Here is a 21,277-nt window from a genome sequence, read left to right on the forward strand (position 1 = left end):
ATTACTCAAACATGTATGTATATATGGATTTAATAACGCTTGTATATCAAAGGAAAGATAGTTTAGAGCTGGTTGAAAGTGTGTATCATCACACAGTTGACTTTGTAGAGGAATTAAATGTTAATTTTGTCTTTTGTTTTAACCACCTAGCAATGCCTTGTCAGTGATGTTGGCCCAACACATGGTTCCGCTGTTTTTCCAGTGATACAGTTAAACATTCTCTATTACTAAAGACTCCAATAATCCCTCATGAGTAATGGAGCGTGGTAAATGTTGAACTCCATCACTGGAAAACGTAAAGAACCCAGAGCTGCGATAATTGACCAGGCAAGAACCTTTCCAAAATATGAAACTGAAGCTTTTGATATGGCCAGCATTCAGATGTCAATAAATCATTTGCATAATGATATATACTCGATCAAACACAGCTTTTAAATTGTCCTAATATTGTTTATGTTTGCTGTAGCTTGTGTTCCTATCCACAGGGACTAGTTTTAAGTCAACTGGGAAAGATATGACCATGTGCAGAATATTAAGAAGCATTTAGGCTTGATGTTGGTCAATTTCCAACTTTGATGGTCAGGTATATTGTACAGGCTTAAAACGTGTTCATTTTATGCTAACAGCATTAGTTATAATGACACCTTCTGACAAATAAAAGGTAACCTAAATCAGCTTACTGTGTCTATGATATAAGAGTGCTAAATAGTAATAAGCAATATTACAACACGGTTAACATGGTTTGTTAATAAACTGACTAATAATTTGACCGGCAAATTTCATTATTCTCTTTTGGGGTTGCAAGACATGGAAGCAGTAATGGGGGCCTATCACTCTCCTTTGGGCCTCTTCTGTGACATGTTTACTTGTTTAATGTTCAAAAAGGTTATTCTCAAACCAGAGCCCATTCTGCTCTGATTGGTTAGCTTTCCCGCCCCATAGCCTATCACGTACAGAGTTTTGATGCGCTAGCTAATAGAAGTGCAAGTGTTACATAGTGATGTCACTTTGTTACGGAAGTAAACATTGGGAACTTTGAGATTTGAGCCTTTGCAGACCTTTTACATGCACAAAAACTTATAAAAACACACTGCAGGAAAGGGAAAACCCGCAAAAGCAATGGGTCCCCTTTAGAAGAAAACTAAAATGGTGGTAAAATAACAACGTTTGGTAAATAAGGAAATATTAATATTAAAAGTGTCACATGTTTCAGTACTTAAGGTTCCCTCAGATTACCTGCACTTATAAGACAATTGTATTGAGGTTGTCAATTTCCATTTTGACCTTTTGGACCTCAGACTGGCTTCTAACTTGCTAATGAAAACGTTTCAAATTATTATTCAACATTAATCAGTTACATCGCATTAAATGATCGCTAATGATCCATAGTTACATTGCGTTTGTTGAAGCATGTAAAGCAGATGTCACTTCTAAGTTTGACCTTCATCATTGTGTCCCTACGGACATTAGCTGTCAATGAGTTTGTATTGAAGGTCTTCTGTTGAGTCCAATTAGCCTTTAGTGATCAACTGTCGTTATCTCTATTTAGTTGTGTGTTGTGTTTTAATTTTAATACACACTCACATACAAAATGGTAGATGTCAAACAAACATTTGATAGTGTCTTTCAAGGGACAGCAAATATTATATATATTATAAAATAACTACTGCTGACGCCATGACAGAATAGATCAGTAGAAAATGTATCTAATCTAAATATACTGTACATACTAAAGACTAGCAACATTTCTTTTATACAGCATGTACACAATTTAAAAACATAAACAGAACAAGTTTTATTTAAAATGTAAATGCAGTGAGGTAGAGAACAACGTGTTTTATATTGCAACGGGGAAACACATTAGAGACTGGTTAAAAAAATGAAATGAAAAATAAAGATATTGATAACTAATAACTATTCTGATATAAAAAAGAAAATGTTGGTAACATGCCAATAATATGGCAATCGTATTTGAATAATCATTCCTAAATAATGACCTTTTCTTTCCATTCTCCCTGTATTAAATATGTAAGTACTGGAAATCTGATCTTTTGACAGTGCCAGACTTCAATTATTTTAGTAATTATCTTGTAATTAGCAGTGTCACCATCTGGGTGAACTGTGGCCACATAGGGTTAGCAGCCTTGCTTGTCATATGTTATTATGACATAGTGTATAGGGCTGGTGGTGGAGAGTGCTCATAGTTGTGCTATAGTTATGTGTCTGATTTTAAAATCCAACACATTTTGACATCGATGTTTTTGCTATTTGAGCCGGAAAAAAAGTCATACAAATTTAAATGTTTGCATGTCAGGCTGAAACAAGACTGTTGACGTTTGGGAAATGTATCACCCAACAGTGAGGGCATATTTGCATGTAACACTAACACAGATGTGTTGAAAAATGACTTTATTCTTTTTTTCCAGTGTGTAGCCCCAGGAGTAACTAATAATGATCCATCACTGTGATGGACGGGCTTGTAAAACTCCTTCAAAATCTATTTTTATCTGCCATGTTTGCCATAATAATGAAAACCGTCTTTGTGTTGCATCTGCATACGAGCAGACTTAAAGAGTGCATGCTCATTTTTAGGTTCATATTTGTATTTTGTGCCTCTACTGTGACATTCTTAGATGAATGAATGTTCAAAAAGCGCTTTATTCCTGAAATAAACCTGAAAATGAAGTTCTCTAAAACAAATAATATAGTAAAAGTCCTATATCTTCATATTGTCTTGGAGTAAAATGATTACAAGCTTCCTTGATGACAACAATTCCCCCTCAATCTTCTCCACCCCTCCTCCACCCTATAAAAAGAAAAGGCTCTTTGATGACATGATATTGGCTGTTGGCTTGGTTCTTATTCTAGGCTCATTTGATGAGAACAACTGGTTGATGAGAGGACATTATGTGAGCTTTCTGCTTTAATAGGTTGGTCAATAAAGTCAAAGAGAGGGAAGGAGAGAGAAACAAAAGAGAGATGGATGTTTGGCGGTAAAGAGAGAAGAGTGGATGAAGGAAAGAGAGTTTAGTGTGTTTGTATGGGGGTCCACCAGTGATTTTATTTGTGTTTGGGTGTCCGCGCACATACACAGTATATGTTTGTGTAAGTGTGTGTGTTCAGAGAGCCATTGATTGTGTATTGACGAGGCGGGAGCAGTGATTTATAGCTGCTGGTCTCGGGGGGGAATGATGTCTTCATACACAGGCGGACAGACGAGTCGTCCTTCCAGCGCAGATATAACTCCGTATGGATTAGACCCACTCCATGCGGGTCAATCAACACACTTCACTCTGCATCACTGCATGCTGCAAACAGACACACACACACACACACACACACACCCCACTGACATCAAGTCAAAATAACATTCAAAGCACACAAAAACTAATTTTATTTAATATCTTTACTTGCACTTGGTTTTGTTTCCTTGACTGAAGTAAAAGGTCTGAGTACTCTATCCACCGCCAGGATAAATAATTATTTATATTGTATTTATAAAGTGATAATGACACATTCAATTTGAATTCCCTTAAAACATAATTTTGTGTTTTTTAAAGAGGCCCTATTGTGCTTTTTGGGGGGTTTCTCTTTTTGTGCATGGCATCCCTGTGTTTCCGTCAGAAGGAGTTTCTCTCCAATACACCCCCCCCACCCCACCCCCACCCTCACCCCTATCTGAAAAACCTCCATAGGACTCCTTTGAATACTTGCGCTTCTATTGGTTGGCGCTCCAACACATACATGATTTGTTAAGAGGCGGGACATCTTTAAGCGGTAGACCAAGCACAAGAGAGCCAGCCATCTTACCAATCACAGCAGACTGGGCTCTTGTTTCAGACAGAGGGTGAAAAGAGGTGCTGCAGCACAGGCAGTATGAGAAAAATAAAGAGCTTTCTGAACATTAAAGCGTAGAGACATGTCCCTGTAGAGACACTAAATACAAAGATGATCCTGAAAATGAGCAGAATATGACCCCTTTAACAGTTTTTCTACAGTCAGTGGGCAGCAGTTTCTATTAGCATTTCTCCCCTTTCCTCACTCCTGACCACCTTCTTCACCTCTAACCTCTGTCTGATGAAATGAAAACATGTACATTATATGCGCCAAGAAACTTCATTCCCATGTACTTATTGGACCTGTGAGTTTTTTCTCTCACACACACATGATGTCTCTTTCATCAGCTCATATGTCAAAGGTGTGGACAAAGCGACAAGTTGACACCGACTGTTGTTCTTACCACATGCTGTGTTGAAAGGCGACATAAGGTTTATTGTCCCAACCCGCATTTCATGGACATGTTGAAAATGACCTGGTTTATAGATCTCACCCCACACTCATCGAGGCGAGGCTAAGTGGGAACAACATGGCAGCCTGTTCTACTCTCAACGCCCTTCCAGACCAAGTATTATTAGTTTGCCAGTGGACCAAATCGAAGCGTCTATTTCGTGTTTTTGTTAGCCTGACGCAGTGTTTACTCTGAACATGCTTCTCAACATACTATAACACTGTCAGACTGAATAACTGGAGACGCTAACGAGTATTGAGAGAGATCAGTCATGCGAATGTTTGTAATGGAGATTAGCAACAAAAGACTTAAAGAGGACATATTATGTTATTTTTCAGGTTCATATTTATACTTAGTGTCTCTACTGGGACATGTCTCCATGCTTTAATGTTCAAAAAGCTCTTTATTTTTTCTCATACTGCCTGTGCTGCAGCAACTATTTTCTCCCTCAGTCTGAAACCAGAGTCCAGTCTGCTCTGATTGGTTAGCTGGCCACCTCTGGTCAACCAATTGAGATGTCCCGCCCCTTAGCAAATCACGTGCAATGTGTTAGAGCATTAGTCAAAAGAAGCTCAAGTGTGACATAGTGATTTCATTATTTTTCAGAAGGATCCCAATCGAGGCGCTTCAGGCAGGGGGGGAGTGTGTGGGAGAGAAACTCCCCCTACAGGGAACACAGGGATTTTAGCCTTTGCAGACCATTTAGATGCACAAAAACCTATAGAACACACTACAGAAAGGGAAACATGAAAAGCATAACAGGGTCTTTAACTCCTGGATAACTATTAAAAGTTGACTTGGGTGGGGGTGGGGGGGGGGTTTGCATGTTGAGTTCAAGGATCAACAATCAGAATTGCGGACTTTAGCAAAAACCCTAAAAGAATTCACAGATTTCATTTCAGTTTTCAGCGGTTATCCTGAATAAACGTTGCTCCTATACTGTGTTAATTATTTAACACACAATTATTTTATTAATCACTTTTTCCAGTTTTTTTTAGCTGACTTCTTTATCCAAAGTGTCTTACATACGCTCAATACTGTACAGACATGCTTAGAGGAGCAAATGAGGTTTACTTATCTTGCCCGAGGGCACTTCCACATGTTGACTTTTTACTAAAGTGAAAGATCTTAGTACTTCTTCCAACACTAGAACTAGTCTTATGTTTATTTCAGTGCTGGTTTTGCTAAGTCAAACTGAGCCGCATAAGGCTATTGCTCAGCAACAAATACCCTAACCCTGTGTGTGGTAATTCATGCATACATGTGATTGTGTGCAAATGATTGCTTATTAAATTCATTTGTGCACAAGAAAAACATTTTCCTGGGCTTTTCTGTGCAAGTCGCTTTGTGTTTGTAAGATGGAGGTGTTTGTGCTTCCCCTCATCCTCCTCCCTCTCTCTCTCTCCCTCTCCTCTGTAATAAACAATAACCGGGCATTAATCTCCCGGCCTGCTGCCTTAATAAATAATATCCACACATTCATCAACTTAAACTATTCACAATCAATGCAGCTCTTCATAGAAAACCCACCTAATAAATAGTGGTGCGGCCCACTGAGGCGTGAACTTATAGACCAGCCGGCTGATAAATGAACCCACCCCCACGGCGAGACGCCTTTTATGTGGAAAACTGCAAGTGAGAATTTTTCGATTTTATATAACACTATTTTACTCTTATTACAAACCTCTGCGTGTGTTTGTGTGTGTCTACATCCTCTCAGGGTACAGTAGGTGTTTGTGATTTATTGGAGTGTTGGAGATGTTGGTCTATTTGTTTTATTCCAGTTCTGGGGTGTTTACCTATTTGTTAGGCACTGATGTCAGAGTTTTTCCTTATTGGTTTCAGAATACGAATCACTTTATATTCCGACTGTGAGCAGCACACGGGAATTTGTCCCAGTCGCACCGCAGCAGAGACAATTCAACAGCTATCACAGTATTACGCAGTGATAAACAAGGTACACTGAGGACTGTGTGTGTGTGTGGATTTAGAGATATGAGCAGAGACTGAGATCAAACTGTAGTATTGTCCTTTACGTTAAAACACAATACTGTTAGCAGCATGCTGTGTGTGTTCAGCTCAATAAATAGAAACAGCGTGAGATTAGATCAGCTGCTCTATGGAGGCTGGACACTCTATTAGCACACACACAGCTATTGTTTGGTCGTTTGTTTCGGCCTGATTCACTCCCACTGTGAGCTCCCATTTGAGGCACACAAACACACACACACACACACACACACACGCACGCACGCACACACACACACACACACACACACACACACACACACACACACACACACACACACACACACACACACAAACACACACATACACACACACACGCACACACACACACACACACACACACACACACACACACACACACACACACACACACACACACAGACACACACACACACACACACACACACACACACACACACACACACACACACACACACACACACACACACACACACACACACACACACACACACACACACACACACACACAGAATCTCTTCATATTTATCTATATCTTCCTTTCTTGTTCTGTTACTGTCTCTTTTTCCCTCTCTCTAACATCACAACACACACACACACACACACACACACACACACACAAACACACACACACACACACACACACACACACACACACACACACACGCAAACAGTGATAAATGGTTCAGTCGTGATCTCGGCCTGCATCGTTGATGAGGGTCATGCTGCCATGGTTACAGGGCAGTGTCCGACTTTTCCTGCCCTGTGTGTGTGTGTGTGTGTGTGTGTGTGTGTGTGTGTGTGTGTGTGTGTGTGTGTGTGTGTGTGTGTGTGTGTGTGTGTGTGTGTGTGTGTGTGTGTGTGTGTGTTATCTGTGTTTACAGACCTTTCTTGCCTCATCCCTCTCTGTCTATTGCTCTCCATTAATGTGTGTTAGTGTCCAGATGTGTTTTTTGTATTTGGGGATATTAGCTATGTTTGTGTGTACATGTCTTATTGTGAAGTTTTCAATGTGTGTCCCTTCACAAAAGTGTGAATTTGGCGTTTTAGAATGTCCTGTATTTTATCAATAAAGCAGTAAATGATATCGGCGATGACAACAAATCATTTGCTAGTCTATGCATTGCTCAGCTGGAGAAATTCCCTCTGGAGGAACTTGGGGATTTTATTCTTTGCAGACCATTCACATGCATAAAAACCTATATAACACACTACAGGAAAGAGAAGGAAAAAAAACAAGACAAAATACGGCCTAATCATACCTCCCAACCGTTTTTGGAGGAATTACGACCCCTTTGGCTCAAGGCTTCTAAACTTACGCATACACCTTTCTCTCCCTCAGACCGTACCAGTGTGGCCACTGCTCCCAGTCCTTCTCTCAGCCATCAGATTTGAGGAATCACGTGGTGACACACTCAAGTGACCGACCCTTCAAATGCGGATACTGCGGTCGCGCGTTCGCTGGCGCCACAACGCTCAACAACCACATCCGCACGCACACCGGGGAGAAGCCGTTCAAGTAAGTAACAGTGAGTACCCCCCACCCATCCACCCAACCTGACCCTCTGCTCCCAATCCCTGCTGCAGACTCCGACCGGATTGACCAGTTTCACCTAGCTATGACAGCCAGCTAACACTAACTGACATTCTGCTAGCCGACTAATGACACCCTCATGCTGTCTCTGACACCCTAGATATTACCTACTGGCCTCCTACTTACCAGGCATGTCACGTTTTCTTAGCGTCATGTCCGTGCCATTAACTATGTTGGGAACTGATGAATTAGGGTTAGGAAGTCAAGTATTACAAAAATTGTAATTGTCATCATATCTTATCAATTATGAGAGCATCGGTGTAAAAAGAGAAGCAGCTCTATCACAGCGTTAACGGCCTGGTAATGAATCTCTGCACACAGACAGCTCACTTGAATTTATTTTCACTTTCAACTGAAGACTGATAATGAGAAGGCAAGCCTCACTGCAATTAGGGCCTTCTGGAAGCTTCTGTTGTCACGCTGTCATCTTGTCAGCGAAAGAGCACAATAAAGATTCCCCCAGTGGACACAGAGGTCAGCATTAAGGGAAAGGGCAGGAGGGCGGCAGAGGGGAAAGAGTAAGGGATATTAAAGAAAGGGAAGAAAGCAGAATAAGGGATTCGGAAATCCAAGGGACAGGTATCAGGGGAAAGCCGAGGGAAATTAACGTCCTTAATAAGCAATCAGATAAATCCAAAGTTGTCATTGACGTGGAGAGCCAAAGGCCGAGAAGAATGGGTGATAAAAAGAGAGAGAGAAGGAGGAACAAGAGATCACGGTGTAAAAAGGGAAACGACAATCGCCGGCGAGAAATCCGGTTAAAGCAAATCAGCCTTCGGAGGAAACCCCCGAACCTTTTCATCAGCACTTCAGAGTCTCGGTGGAGGCATAGCGGGACAAAGACAATCATGGACGGGCGTCAGAAATCTTTAGCGGATCGATGGCCTCGGGGAGTTATCTCCTTTCGGATGGTGCCACGAATAGATTAAAGCTGCCACTGTCACTTTGTCAGGAGGAAAACTCTCAACTTTATTTTCCCCGCTGAGGAGGCAGAGGCAGGGATTCTGTGTGGTCGGCAGCTTTTCAGCACCGATACTCGCTAGACTATGGAGCCTGTCAAACTGCTGTTTTCTCCGCTGTTCCATTGTTCCAATGTTTCTTATACAGATTTAACTTTAAGGATCCAGCAAAGGACTCCATACAGCAAAGTGATGATGCTCCTGGTTCCTTTTGTCTTGTCATTGCTCCTGTGTTGCTTTGGCTAGGTCAGAACTCAGTTGAGAGCAAATGTTGGACTATTGTGCTCTGGTCAGCTTTCCTTTGAAGTCTGTAAGTCAGTGAGATATTGTTAGACACAGTCACACTGACTTTGTGTGAGAGTTAATCCTCAAGAAAACACGTCTGTTTGCTATTAGGGTTCCAAAATGATGGAAGTTTCCTGTTGATATTAGGACTGCTGAAAGTCTACACATATTCCGTCGCAGACTGAAAACCCACCGGTTTGGACTGCAACTTGACCATTAAACCTAACACACATTCAAAAGTCATAGTACTTAAAAGATGTAGGTCCATAGGTAATTGATAATGTGCAGCGAGGCGGCCATTATGATTAAGATCCCTCCCTTCGCTGCACATTATCCTGCTTATTACTTAGTCAGATAGTAAACAAACTAACGACTCGACTCCCAGTATTAATTGAAATTATTTTATTGACTCAAAAATGATCATATTTATTCCACTAAGAAAAAAAAATCTGGAACTACGACAACAACAACTTTACGGCAGCACTGATCAAGGTTTTATGTAACTGTTCAAGTCTGTTCAGTTTCTTTAAACCCTGCAGAGCCCAGACCAGATAGAATCGGAGGATGAAACCCTCTTTATTAGTCACATACATGCACACAGCAGAGCACACACAGTGAAATTTGTCCTCTGCATTTAACCCATCCTAGCGCCTGGGGAGAAATGGGGAGGGGGGATTGGAGGTGTCCGGTGCCTTGCTCAAGGGGCACCACAGCAGGGCCTAGGAGGTGAACTGGGACCTCTCCAAGCAGCAGTCCACTTTCCATATTTCAAGTCTGTTCGGGGACTTGAACCTGCAACCCTACGATTCCCAGTCCAAGCCCCTTCTGACTGGGCCACTGCTGGACCGTGTTCCTGTTAGTGTTTACTTCCTGTCTGACTTCTTCTGGGGATTTATCTGACGTCCAGCGCTCCGTATTTTCCTTTCTCTCTCTTGATCCTCCTTAGCAATGGTTATTATTGTCCTTGACAGCGGTCTGTTCTACTGTATCAACAAAGTGTCACATGTTCTGAATTGACCAATCAGAATCGAGTATTCAACTAAGCTGTGTAATAAAGACAAAATAACACGTGGCACTCACAATGGTTTGGCTTTTTGAAGCTATTGTACCTGCAGGTTTCTTGTTTTTCTGTGTTTGTATCATCATGGTTTATTTCACTTACTGTAAGTCGCTTTGGATAAAAGCATTAGCGCAAGTAAATGTAATGTTATACAAATCGTGTTTTAAAAGTATATTGACAATTAAAGTCAAGTCATATCAGTATCTTATAATAAGAGGTTACAGATAACCCACAGATTGCAACACATCCAACAAACCTTAACACCAACCCCAATTGTTCCTGTCTCTTTTGAGACATCACCTTCCAAAGTTGAGTTTTTGAACATCATTGGAGCACTTTTAAAACAAGTTCATGCACACCATAAAGACTTCTTTAACATTACAAGTTGGAGAGTGACGTTCTGTTTGACTTCTGTGATAATGATACTTTTAAACCATGAAATGAAGTCACATTTGCTAACTAGCTAGCGGGAAAGCTGTAGTATTTTTTGTACCACATTTTTGGCCTATAGCCTCACTAACATGTTTTTGGCATTATACTACAAATCAAACGGGCAGAAACACGACTCCTACATGGATTATGAACTTCTGCATTGTGAGGGCTAGCACATCCGCAAACATCGAGCAGATACAGAACATTTTAACAATATCATGTGGGTTCTGTTTGTGTCCATCTGATGTTCCTGAAAGGAAGCAGTCGGGACATTTAAACCAAGAATTGCTTTAAATCTGAAGGAAAAAAAGATGTTGCGGTGGATACTTTTTTTTATGTCTGCTTCTTATTCACTCTCTCTTTCAAGCTCTCAAAACAGAGCTGATCGTTGAAACATAACAAAGAAAACAAAGATCGTTTTGATGTGTTTTAGTACGTTTGAGTCAAGTGTGAATGAATTCTGATTTACTATAAGCAAGAGAAAAATTATGTATTGCAAAGCATATTGATTATTTGTTTTGTGAGTTAAACAATTATTATTGTCCACTTATGCGTCAAATATCATTGCGCCGGATAGGGGTGATAGAAAGCGTGTCGATCTGGCGATATGACTCCATCACTGCTGTTTGAGGCTGGGAATAAATGCAGACAAAGGAAGATAATAGTGTATTATGGTCTAGTTGAAAGGGGCTTGGAAAGGTTTTTCATATCGAGGCACCAAACCTTTAGCCATTCCCAAAGTCCCAGTTTGCCTCCTCTTGACTCCTTGACCCCTGTCTTAGCCCCGCCCACGGGAGATGTGTGCCGAGGATAGAGGACTCGGGGCAAGAGGCATTTAAAGAGAAAAGTGAAATCCTTTCGTTGGAGTGGTCATTTTGAATCAACGTCAATTAGTTTTGACAGGAGCCACAGCGCCATCAGCTGACCAACGTATTTTTAAACCGTTGTATTTTATCATCTCTATCAGTTGACCAGGATTTGTTTATGACAACTATACAGTATTTACTTTTTACTCAAATGTAATGTGACAGTAACATGGGCTACAGATGCTTCCATGGAGGAGACCCCGGTGTATCGTCGCTCATAGCTCCTCCGGCAAGCCTCCTAGATCCTCGATGTGCATTCAAAGAATTTGGATATCCTTTAAGATGGCAAACTGAAATGAACGACCAGATCACTGCTCGAAGAGGCGAACATTTGAGAAATGAGAAATGGCTTATGAGTGGAAAAAAACCAATGGCACTCTTTCATATTTTAATGTAGGAATCAACCAATTGGTTAATCTAAAAAATACCTGATCTCAGGTTGTTACAAAAAGTCCCAGAGTCAGATTCTGGGCAGAATTGGTTTTTGTGATTGATTTTTCTCAAAACTTCTGCCTGGATGCTGAAATGTAAGCAACACTGCAAACAGAGACTTATTGTACTTGCCTCCTTCTGGTCCTATCAACATGTGACTGAACTCAATCTGTACTTGTTTACTCCCCATTCTGTCCCGTTTTAGGGGTTGAAGATAAGACGTGAGCTGAAGCGTCACTGATGCTTGAGGGGAAAGAGATTAAAGCAGCTGCTGTCACTTTGTCCGGACAGAACTGCTCAACATTATTTTACACCGCTGAGAAAACACGAAGGAGTTGGCCGCTAACAGACGCTGGCTGGTCGATAGCCAGCGGATGGCATCCGACCTTGTTTCAGCTCCACTCTTTGTTCTGCAGAACCGTCTTCGTCTCTGTGATGCTGGATAAGAGTCTGTGACAGAGGAGCTTCAGAGGAGCTTTGATGTCCGTAGCTGCTGTGGTTTTGTGAATTTACAGTAGAATTAGCAGTAGGATCGTCTACCTTAACAACACAGCTGTTCAGTTGGCAGTCTGGTTGGTTTTTCCTGCACTGCAAGAAAATTCACAAAATGACGAAAGGAAGATCCATTTGCTTAAAGTCTTACCGGCACGATTCCTGCTGTGAACAAGTCTTTAAAATGCTTCACTCACGCATTCAAACGTCTAACGCTTACTACAATCAGATGTAGGAAGATCTTGTAGTTGATGTTATTTTAACTGAAGTTTGTGAAGTAAAAGCATTTAAAACCGTGTATACATTTAGTTTATGCCTCCATTCCATTCAATTTTTCAATTGGACAATTGGACTTCAATGCTTATGTTGTGGCGTTAATGTTAGAGTTTATAAGAGAAGCACCTTAAATAGTTTTTTTATAAGGTAATGTATGTGCTGCTCTTTGGTTCTATCCATACAAGGACATATATCAGTGAAATGTTGGACCCAAATCAGTTCAATTCATTGAAATCTAATGTTAAACTATTATTAGTGGGTTTTCTTATAGGGGCCAAGTGTTTGGTGGTAGTGTAAGTTTAATATGGAATTTTGCACCATTCACTATTAGCAACATTTAGCTGCTAAACCTTACCGTTTTACAAATTTGTACACCAATCAAAATGCCTCTTTCTGTTGTGACTTGTCAATCAAGCGACAGATATATTCCAATATACTCTAAATATACAGGAAAGCTGCTGGATCTAAAAGCACATTTTTGAACTTTTTATTTAATCGTATAAATGATACAGGTATATTTCATAAACACTGAATTCATAAAGGTTTTATTTGGTTCTGAAAGGAAAAGCTCAATTTAAACAGCTTCCAAATCCCCATTCTTCAGTCCACACTGAGCTTCAAAACACATTTTTTTTTGCCTCTCCTACCTTATCTAACTACCACCCCCACTCCCTCCCCCTTTCCTATCTATCTAACAGCATGTTAGTCTTGTTTCAGGGCTGCTAAGTCCAATACCTCAACACAGCCTTCTCTTTGAAGGGCCCCCTTCGCCCCCACCACTCCAAACACACACTAACACATTCATATACATGTAACTGCCCCCTCACCCCCCTCCTGCTCCGACTAAAAGCTCCCTCTCTTCTCTCTTTTTATTGGAAGTGACAGTGACGCTGCTTTATCAGGCCTGGATGTGTGTGTGTGTGTGTGTGTGTGTGTGTGTGTGTGTGTGTGTGTGTGAGAGAGATGGGAATACCCTCCTCAGCCCGCTTGATAGATTATTGACAGGTGAACGGTGTGTGTGTGTGTGTGTGTGTGTGTGTGTGTGTGTGTGTGTGTGTGTGTGTGTGTGTGTGTGTGTGTGTGTGTGTGTGTGTGTGTGTGTAATTTGTCGGTCAGGTTGTGAAGATCAGGGCAACAATTACAGCTTGCTGCTCCGCTGGGCCTCACACACACTTTATACTGTCACTGGATATTAGGGTTAACAGGAGTGTGTGTGTGTGTGTGTGTGTGTGTGTGTGTGTGTGTGTGTGTGTGTGTGTGTGTGTGTGTGTGTGTGTGTGTGTGTGTGTGTGTGTGTGTGTGTGTGTGTGTGTGTGTGTGTGTGTGTGTGTGTGTGTGTGTTGGTGCTGCTGTAGAAGGAGGGCTTCACAAAACAACAACATTGCAATATAATTCACGACATTGGAGGGAATTATCCCTTTAACAGCTAACCAATCAAGAATGGTATTTTGACACATTTAACACATATTGAGCCTCCTTTTATTTAGACAATGCATCATATCACTATTTCAAATATATTTTGATAAACTGTTCAGCCCTAGGTCTTCCTGTCTTCAACAGTGTTGTGTTTTTCTGACATACACATGCTTAAACTGATCACCTTCTTTGTGCTTCTTTTTGTATGTGTTTGTGTGTGTGTATGTTAGGTGCGAGCGTTGCGATCGCAGTTTCACACAGGCCACTCAGCTCAGCCGCCACCAGCGACTCCCCAACGAGTGTAAACCTGTGAATGAGAGCAGCGAGTCCATCGAGGTGGATTAACCCCCCTGACTGTTCATTGACTGACATGGCTCCACGCTCAGGCGGCTACATCTGAAAACGCACCTTTCCAACTCTGTGTTTCCTCTCCGTCCACAACCAGCCAGCATATTCATCACCCGAATATACATTTTTAACCGTAACCCAAAACTCCGACTTTATGTTTTGCTAGGAATTGCTATAAGAACCAGGTAATGGAACTCTGTTAGTATCCAGGATTCAGCTTAGTTGGGAAGTTTATATAAACAAATACAGTTTTTTTAATTATGCTAACCCAGAAATAGACACAGTTTAAACGAAAATGAGAAGCCTGGACAAAGATACAATATTTAACTGTAGGTAGAAGATACATGAAATAAAATGTTAGTATACAAACATATCTTCACCAGGATGACTGATCCAACCCTTAACCCTTAACCCTAACCCTAAGGGAATAGTTTTGAAGGAGACTCCAAAACAAGTCAATTGTACACAACTGCAGTGTCAGTCACGTGAATGCAGCTTTACACTAATATATTTTTCTTATAGCTACATTTTAATTAATAAAATTGTTATCGCCGTCCTGTCCAGTGAAGGAAGGGTTTATGAGTTATTTGAAAAACTCGTAAAAAGTTTGGAGATACATGGTATTCACAGGACAGCGAAATATGATGATCTTATAGAAATTGATGCATTACTGAAGAACAAAGCACCCTGCAGTATATTAAAAAGTTACAATCAACAGACCCTTAAACATCTGTGGCAGTAAATACACATTAATGCAGCAATAATATTAATACACAATAGTAAAACACTGACGGAACATTTTGATGAACAAGAGTAGTTTTACTTCAACTATTTTATTTAAGTTTAATTACATAGTTTTAGAATTTAGTTTTTTTTACTCTGTATAATATACGGTAGCCGACAGGTGCAAACGCGTTACTATTGCTAAATGTATCATCTCTGAATGAACACATCGCTCTGGTCCCAGCTGTGTGCATACATTTTTAGTGTCCCCATTTCCGTTATGTTTTGTGCTCCCAGCAGCGTTTTGTATTTGCAGTGTTTAGTTTATGCATCACTTTTAGCAAACGCTGCGCATGTCTCGTCAAGTTTGTGAAGATGGTTCTTCATTTGCATGAGATTTGACATATTTGTGTTTATTTATTTGCATCGTTTTTAAAGTGCAGCCATTTCTCCTAATGCAAATGTACGGGGCCGTTACAGCGCGTTTTGCATCTGTCGGCCACCGTAATAATTCACTGCAAAAGTATTTTGAGCATTTAAATGGAAGTGTATCCAATCTGTACCAGCAAATAGTGACCAGAATATAAAAGCTTCAACAAACGTCTGTAGAAGTCATTATCAAATAAATTGTGACAGTAGGCTACATTTTAAAACACATGTCCGTTCTGTGATTACACTTCGGCTCATTTTAAATATGAATGCATACCATTACAAGGTATTGAAGTTGTTATTAAATATGTAGGTGTGTATTCTATACTGAGACAATTACAATAGTATTTTTTGGATTGAAAGTAATTCACAATCAATAAATACTAATTGGAAACAGGTAGCATGTAGGAGCCCTTAGATCTCTTTTAATACTTAACAAACATCAGTTGGGATTGACAAAGACTGAACTGCTTCAGTGTGGACGGAGATACCGAATATAATTCTAAAGAGCGGTTTCAGATTTAGCCGGCTACATTTTGACTTAAGTGACTGACTGACTTCTGGACAGGAGAGACTGTAAAGCAACATTCATCCTACTGAAGAGAATCCAGATTCAACCAAACCAAAGAAACCCTTTTTTTGTCTCCAGCTGAGAAAATGAACTTTCGCATGAAGCGGTCTGACTTACGAACTTTTGGACTACGATATTTATTGGAGACTTTTCGGGAATCCTGTCAGGTTTCCCTCCAAAGAGTTCTTTCTTGAAACCGGGAGAAGAACAATGATATACCAAAAAAAAAAAACAGACTGACCGGTCTGTATGTAGCTTTACGTCTCGGATTCTTTGTTTCCCTTTTTTTTTGCAACAGCGATGCCAAAGGAGGGCGCGACCAAAGCGAATGCACATGGAGCAACTACACAAACTTCTGAGGACAACGCTCCACTTTTACATTGAAAGTACACAAAATAAAATGATAAGGAGTATGTATTGTAAAAAAAAAAATAAGAAAAGAAAATAATGGACAAACCAACAAATTATATTTATCTTTTTTCTCATGCTTATCATGCTTTGGGCACTATGGTTTTTTTAATTGTTTTATTTAATGTTGACAGATGTAAAGATGGTGAAGAAAGGAGGGAAATACTGAAGAGATTATGGATGTGATTTCTTATAGAAATAATCCTGCAGTTTCAAAGAAAATGTGTTAAATATGAAGTTGACACAGCATGTGTTAAAAAAGTGTTTTTGATTGTTTTGTTCACGGTCAACTTTTCTATTTCTTTCTTTTCAGATTTAAGTATAAAGATGACAGCTAATCAACTGAGGCACAAATATCATAAAAAACAAAAAGAGCATATGTTTCTGGTTTCAAAAATACTTTGTCATCTCTCTTACGATACATGTTGGTCTCAAAGAGTATATTTGCCGTGCAATGCAAGGTTGAATCCTTTCCCAATACTCTCAGATGTGTAAAGAGTGTCATTACAATTCACTTTGTATTCAAATGAATGAGGGTAAAAGCACAGTTATTACATGAACGCCAAATAGGTTGTTGTGCCTGAGAGTTAAAAAAGCTTTAATAATGATAATGTATGACTTATTTTCCCAAAGAGCTTGGTGGATCTTTATCTACAATCAAACCAAAACACAAAGGGGTGTTTCACTGCAGAAAAACCTCTTTCACTTTAATCTGACAAATGCTTGTAAGAGTTCATAAGCAGCTTTATTAAGTGACAAAACATATTTTATTTATTCATCATGAAAACAAAGTCTTACTTGATCAACTATCAAATGCTCAAGGTTATTCATACAAACAAACACAATTTATGAAAACTGAGAAATATCTGATGCCAGAGGTTGATTTAAAAGCTGATGTGGTGCTAAAACCTGGTTAAGAGAGGGTCTGACAATAAAATGGTTCTCTAAATCTCTATTTAACCAACCAAATCTAACACACATCCTTCCATAAACACTTCCCTCTCCCTCAGGCCCCCGCCTTACAGCTGTGTGCAACAGCGGTGGAGGGGTTATGTTTTTATTGGACTACGTAGATGGAGTTTAGCATCGTAAGGGCTCCTTCGACAAAAATCAATGGGATTTTTCAATTAGATATCCAAATATTGCACATCAAAAAAAGCTCTTGTTTATGATACTTTCACGTTTTGCTCAGTAGGATGATCTCCACATATTAACAGCACCTTTATCTAATGGGTGAAGCGTAAATGTCATCACCAGAAGTAAAAAGCTAACATTAGTCTAAAAGCAAACTACATCACGGTCGCATGGGTGCGCATCACCACTGCTAATCTAAAGGTGGCGAATGTTCAGCCTGATGGCGTTTTGTAGTCCCATGTAGCCACTTGTTAGTAACTGCCATTTCTTTTCTTATAGAAGCTCCAGAAATGTACAACAACAAAATGTTAACATTTCTTAAGCTTGTGTTACCCCCAGGATGTACTACAGGTTTCTAGCCAAAATCCCATTGACTTCAAGAGGAGGGAACTGGAAGTGCAAAAATGCTAACTCATTTCTGGGTTTAAAGACTCATTCCTGCACCCCTATGTTAGTGCCTTGTCCGAGTCGACAAGTTGATGTAGAGGAGAAGGGACACACTGCATCAGGGCTTTAACATGGCATCATTTTTCTCACATTGGTGGCAGTGTCATCAGTTTCACATTTTTACATATTGAGAGTTATTCCAACAACTTGTTTATGTTAACTAATAAAACAAATGAATATAGTTCAGTTTATCTCCCATTTATAAACTTTGTGATATGAAAACAAACCCTGTTGTAACTGAAAATGCTGCTCTTTAAACTCTTACAGGCGTGTTTGTGTTCCTGAAAGTAAAACTTCTCTTCATTAAGAATTCAGATTGAACTAATGCTGTATATATAGAAAAATACCAACTATGGGCTTGTCATATGATCTGTACGATTAATGGGACTGAGGAGCAAAAAGTTTGAGTCAAACACAAATGTGAATTTGAACCAGAGCTCTTAGCAAATTCACTTTCTGTTCATGTGTCAGGCTCAAAAGGACAATACCAGGAGAAGAGAGTCTAAAAGTTCCTGCGTTTCCCATTAAAACACAAAAAGGAGGGGCCATACAACCTGGTGACACGGTAGCATGTGTGCGCATCACCACTGCTAAGCTAAAGGCAGACTTGTTTTTTTACTGGTCTTATTTGGTCACTTGTAACGATTGGGATTTCAGAAAGGCTGAGAACACACGTTAGTGTAACAAATGTTTTGGCTTTATTAACAATCTTTAACTTAATGTTATTTTGTTACGTTCTTAAGCCATATTAGCTCAAACACATTACCAAAAATAATTCCAAATAGCACATCCTCAAATTAAAATAAATCAGCTTAAATACATGTGTAATATTCCTTTTTCTTTACACATTAAACTACAAGAACTGAATTTTCAGTATATCCTGCATATACACATTACATGTTACACATTGAATGTGTTATTCACATGTTCATTCTGAACGACTCGTACTTTACTGTCCGGTGCATTAGCAACCGTCGTTTTTATGAAGCTTTGCACCGTCACAAGCGTCATATTAACTGGCATACTTTATGTTGTAGAACAAAACATGAAATTCTCTTAAGCTTGTGTTAACCACAGAACTCATTTCAAGCTTTAAAAAAAATAACGCATTTTAAAAAATGACTGAAACTAGGGAACCGGAAGTGCTAAAATGCTAGCTAGCTCCGGGTTTAGGACTCATTCGTGCACCACTCTATTGAAAAAAGGGAAACGACCTAAAAAGTGATGCAGCATTCCTTTTCCCTGAATGAAATAAAAAAAACGTGTGGATGAAATAACGTTCTGGGATCAGCTGAACACAAACTGAATCTTGCTCTGACCTTCTGATGACGATTATCATTTATTCTGGTATATTACAGACAGAAAGGAAACATCTTCATGCCAAACAGAAAGACTCTTATGAATCCATTTTTGACTCGATCTTGTTTGCATGATTTCTCTGCCCCCCCCCCCCCCAACCCCCCCACCCCTTTTCTAAATGAATGACAAAATGAGGTCATAAACAAAAAGACATTGTTCCATCGGAAATAAAGCTGAAACCCAGTTTTGATTCTTTACAGTCTCTCTCTGTGGTTTTGTTGTTTTACAATCCCCTCCATGACTCATGGCAAAGACACACAAAGAAGACATACAATAAAAAGGTTTCAGATTGCAAAATATTTTTTACCAGGTGAAATGTATCATTGATTTAAGAAAAAAAGTCCTAATAATTTAGAATAAAACACATCTGGTTATGTATGCATACATTATATAATCAATATGATATGATTATTGAAACCACTTGTAGTCAGATGATCCTCAGCACACATGTCACATACAGCTCCGGATAAAATTAAGAGACCACTCCAAATGTTTCTTTATCCCTACATTTATGGCAGCTATTCCAGTTTCTGTTGAATTTTAACACAGAAAACAATTCAGTAGTTTATAAAATACGATAAAAATAAATACAAAATAATTGAACTCAAAGACATACCTATAAATAATAAAACAAGAGAAAAGGATAAAGCTGAAGTGGTCTCTTAATTTTTTCCGGGGTTGTATAGGTGACATTTACACACACTCTTATACCATTCTTATAATTTGGACTTGAAATATTCAGACAAGTCTAATTAAATGATAACTTTATTCTCATAACATTTATTCTTTTGAAATTAGGGACCTGTCTCTCGTTAAATTGTTACTTTTTTTCTCAAAATGTCTACTTTACTCTGGCAAAGATGTTATGTCTTACTTTGGAAAGAATTATGTCTTTCCCCCAAATGTAGCCTTAATTCTCATTGAACACAAAGTTAAATGTAACAGAATATTCAAAGTTAAGTAGCAATGCAGAATGGTATATTCAGTTAGCATGCTAATTGCGGTACATATGTATCTCGCACTCTTTGGCATAATGTCAACACTGTGACCTATTTCCATTTTTGCACATATTTAAACAAATTAAATGGCCATTTACTACACATTACTGAGGTGATCGACAGGTGAAAAGATCAAATATGCTGTAAGCTAGCTAGCTAATGTAGCTAATAGTGATTTCAAACAAAACTCTAACAATTATGAATCAGACCAACTTTATAATCGCTGAACGTCCAGAAGCTCTCCGGGGCTTCCAGTTGAGTTTTTTTTTAGTGCTTGGCAATGATTAAAACATTTTATCACACGACTTTCTGAGATTATTCGCGATTAATGGCATTGTAATGCGCAACAAAATAAAAAAATAATTCACAAAGTAGTGCAATAAGTTTGGTTTGCAAACAAGTTTAACAAACAAGGTGCTTTTTAACAGCAGTATTCCCTTTACACTGTTGAAAAATCTCAATATAAACATTCATTAATGCAGTCAAATAAAATATAAAACCAGAGCTTGTTGCCACTGCTTTAATGTTTTATTGAGTTTATTACAGAAAAATAAGAAACCTTCAGAGTCCAGTGATAACAAATTAAACTTTGCAGTGGTTACAAATAACTCTGGTCCTAACAACTTCGCTGTCTCGAGGAGATTTAAAAATGTCCATGTCAGAGTTTGGTACCTTTCTCTTGTGAGCGCTTCAGCAGACTGAGGACCGCCCAAATGCTCTCATCGGATGAGACGCATGATGAGGCCCATCCTA

General features: G+C 39.4%; 1 protein-coding gene across 1 annotated transcript in view; it reads left to right on the forward strand.

The window, feature by feature from the left end:
* Window positions 1–16,963, forward strand: part of prdm6 (PR domain containing 6) — an 84,475-nt gene extending 67,512 nt beyond the window's left edge. Inside the window, exons 7-8 of the mRNA XM_063897912.1 lie at window positions 7,638–7,814; window positions 14,338–16,963. Of these exons, the coding sequence (XP_063753982.1) occupies window positions 7,638–7,814; window positions 14,338–14,452 (292 nt within the window). The 3' untranslated portion in view covers window positions 14,453–16,963. The remainder of the gene's footprint in view (window positions 1–7,637; window positions 7,815–14,337) is intronic.
* Window positions 16,964–21,277: the final 4,314 nt, after the last annotated feature.

The sequence above is a fragment of the Eleginops maclovinus genome, chromosome 12 (assembly GCF_036324505.1).
Source record: "Eleginops maclovinus isolate JMC-PN-2008 ecotype Puerto Natales chromosome 12, JC_Emac_rtc_rv5, whole genome shotgun sequence".
NCBI lineage: Eukaryota > Metazoa > Chordata > Actinopteri > Perciformes > Eleginopidae > Eleginops > Eleginops maclovinus.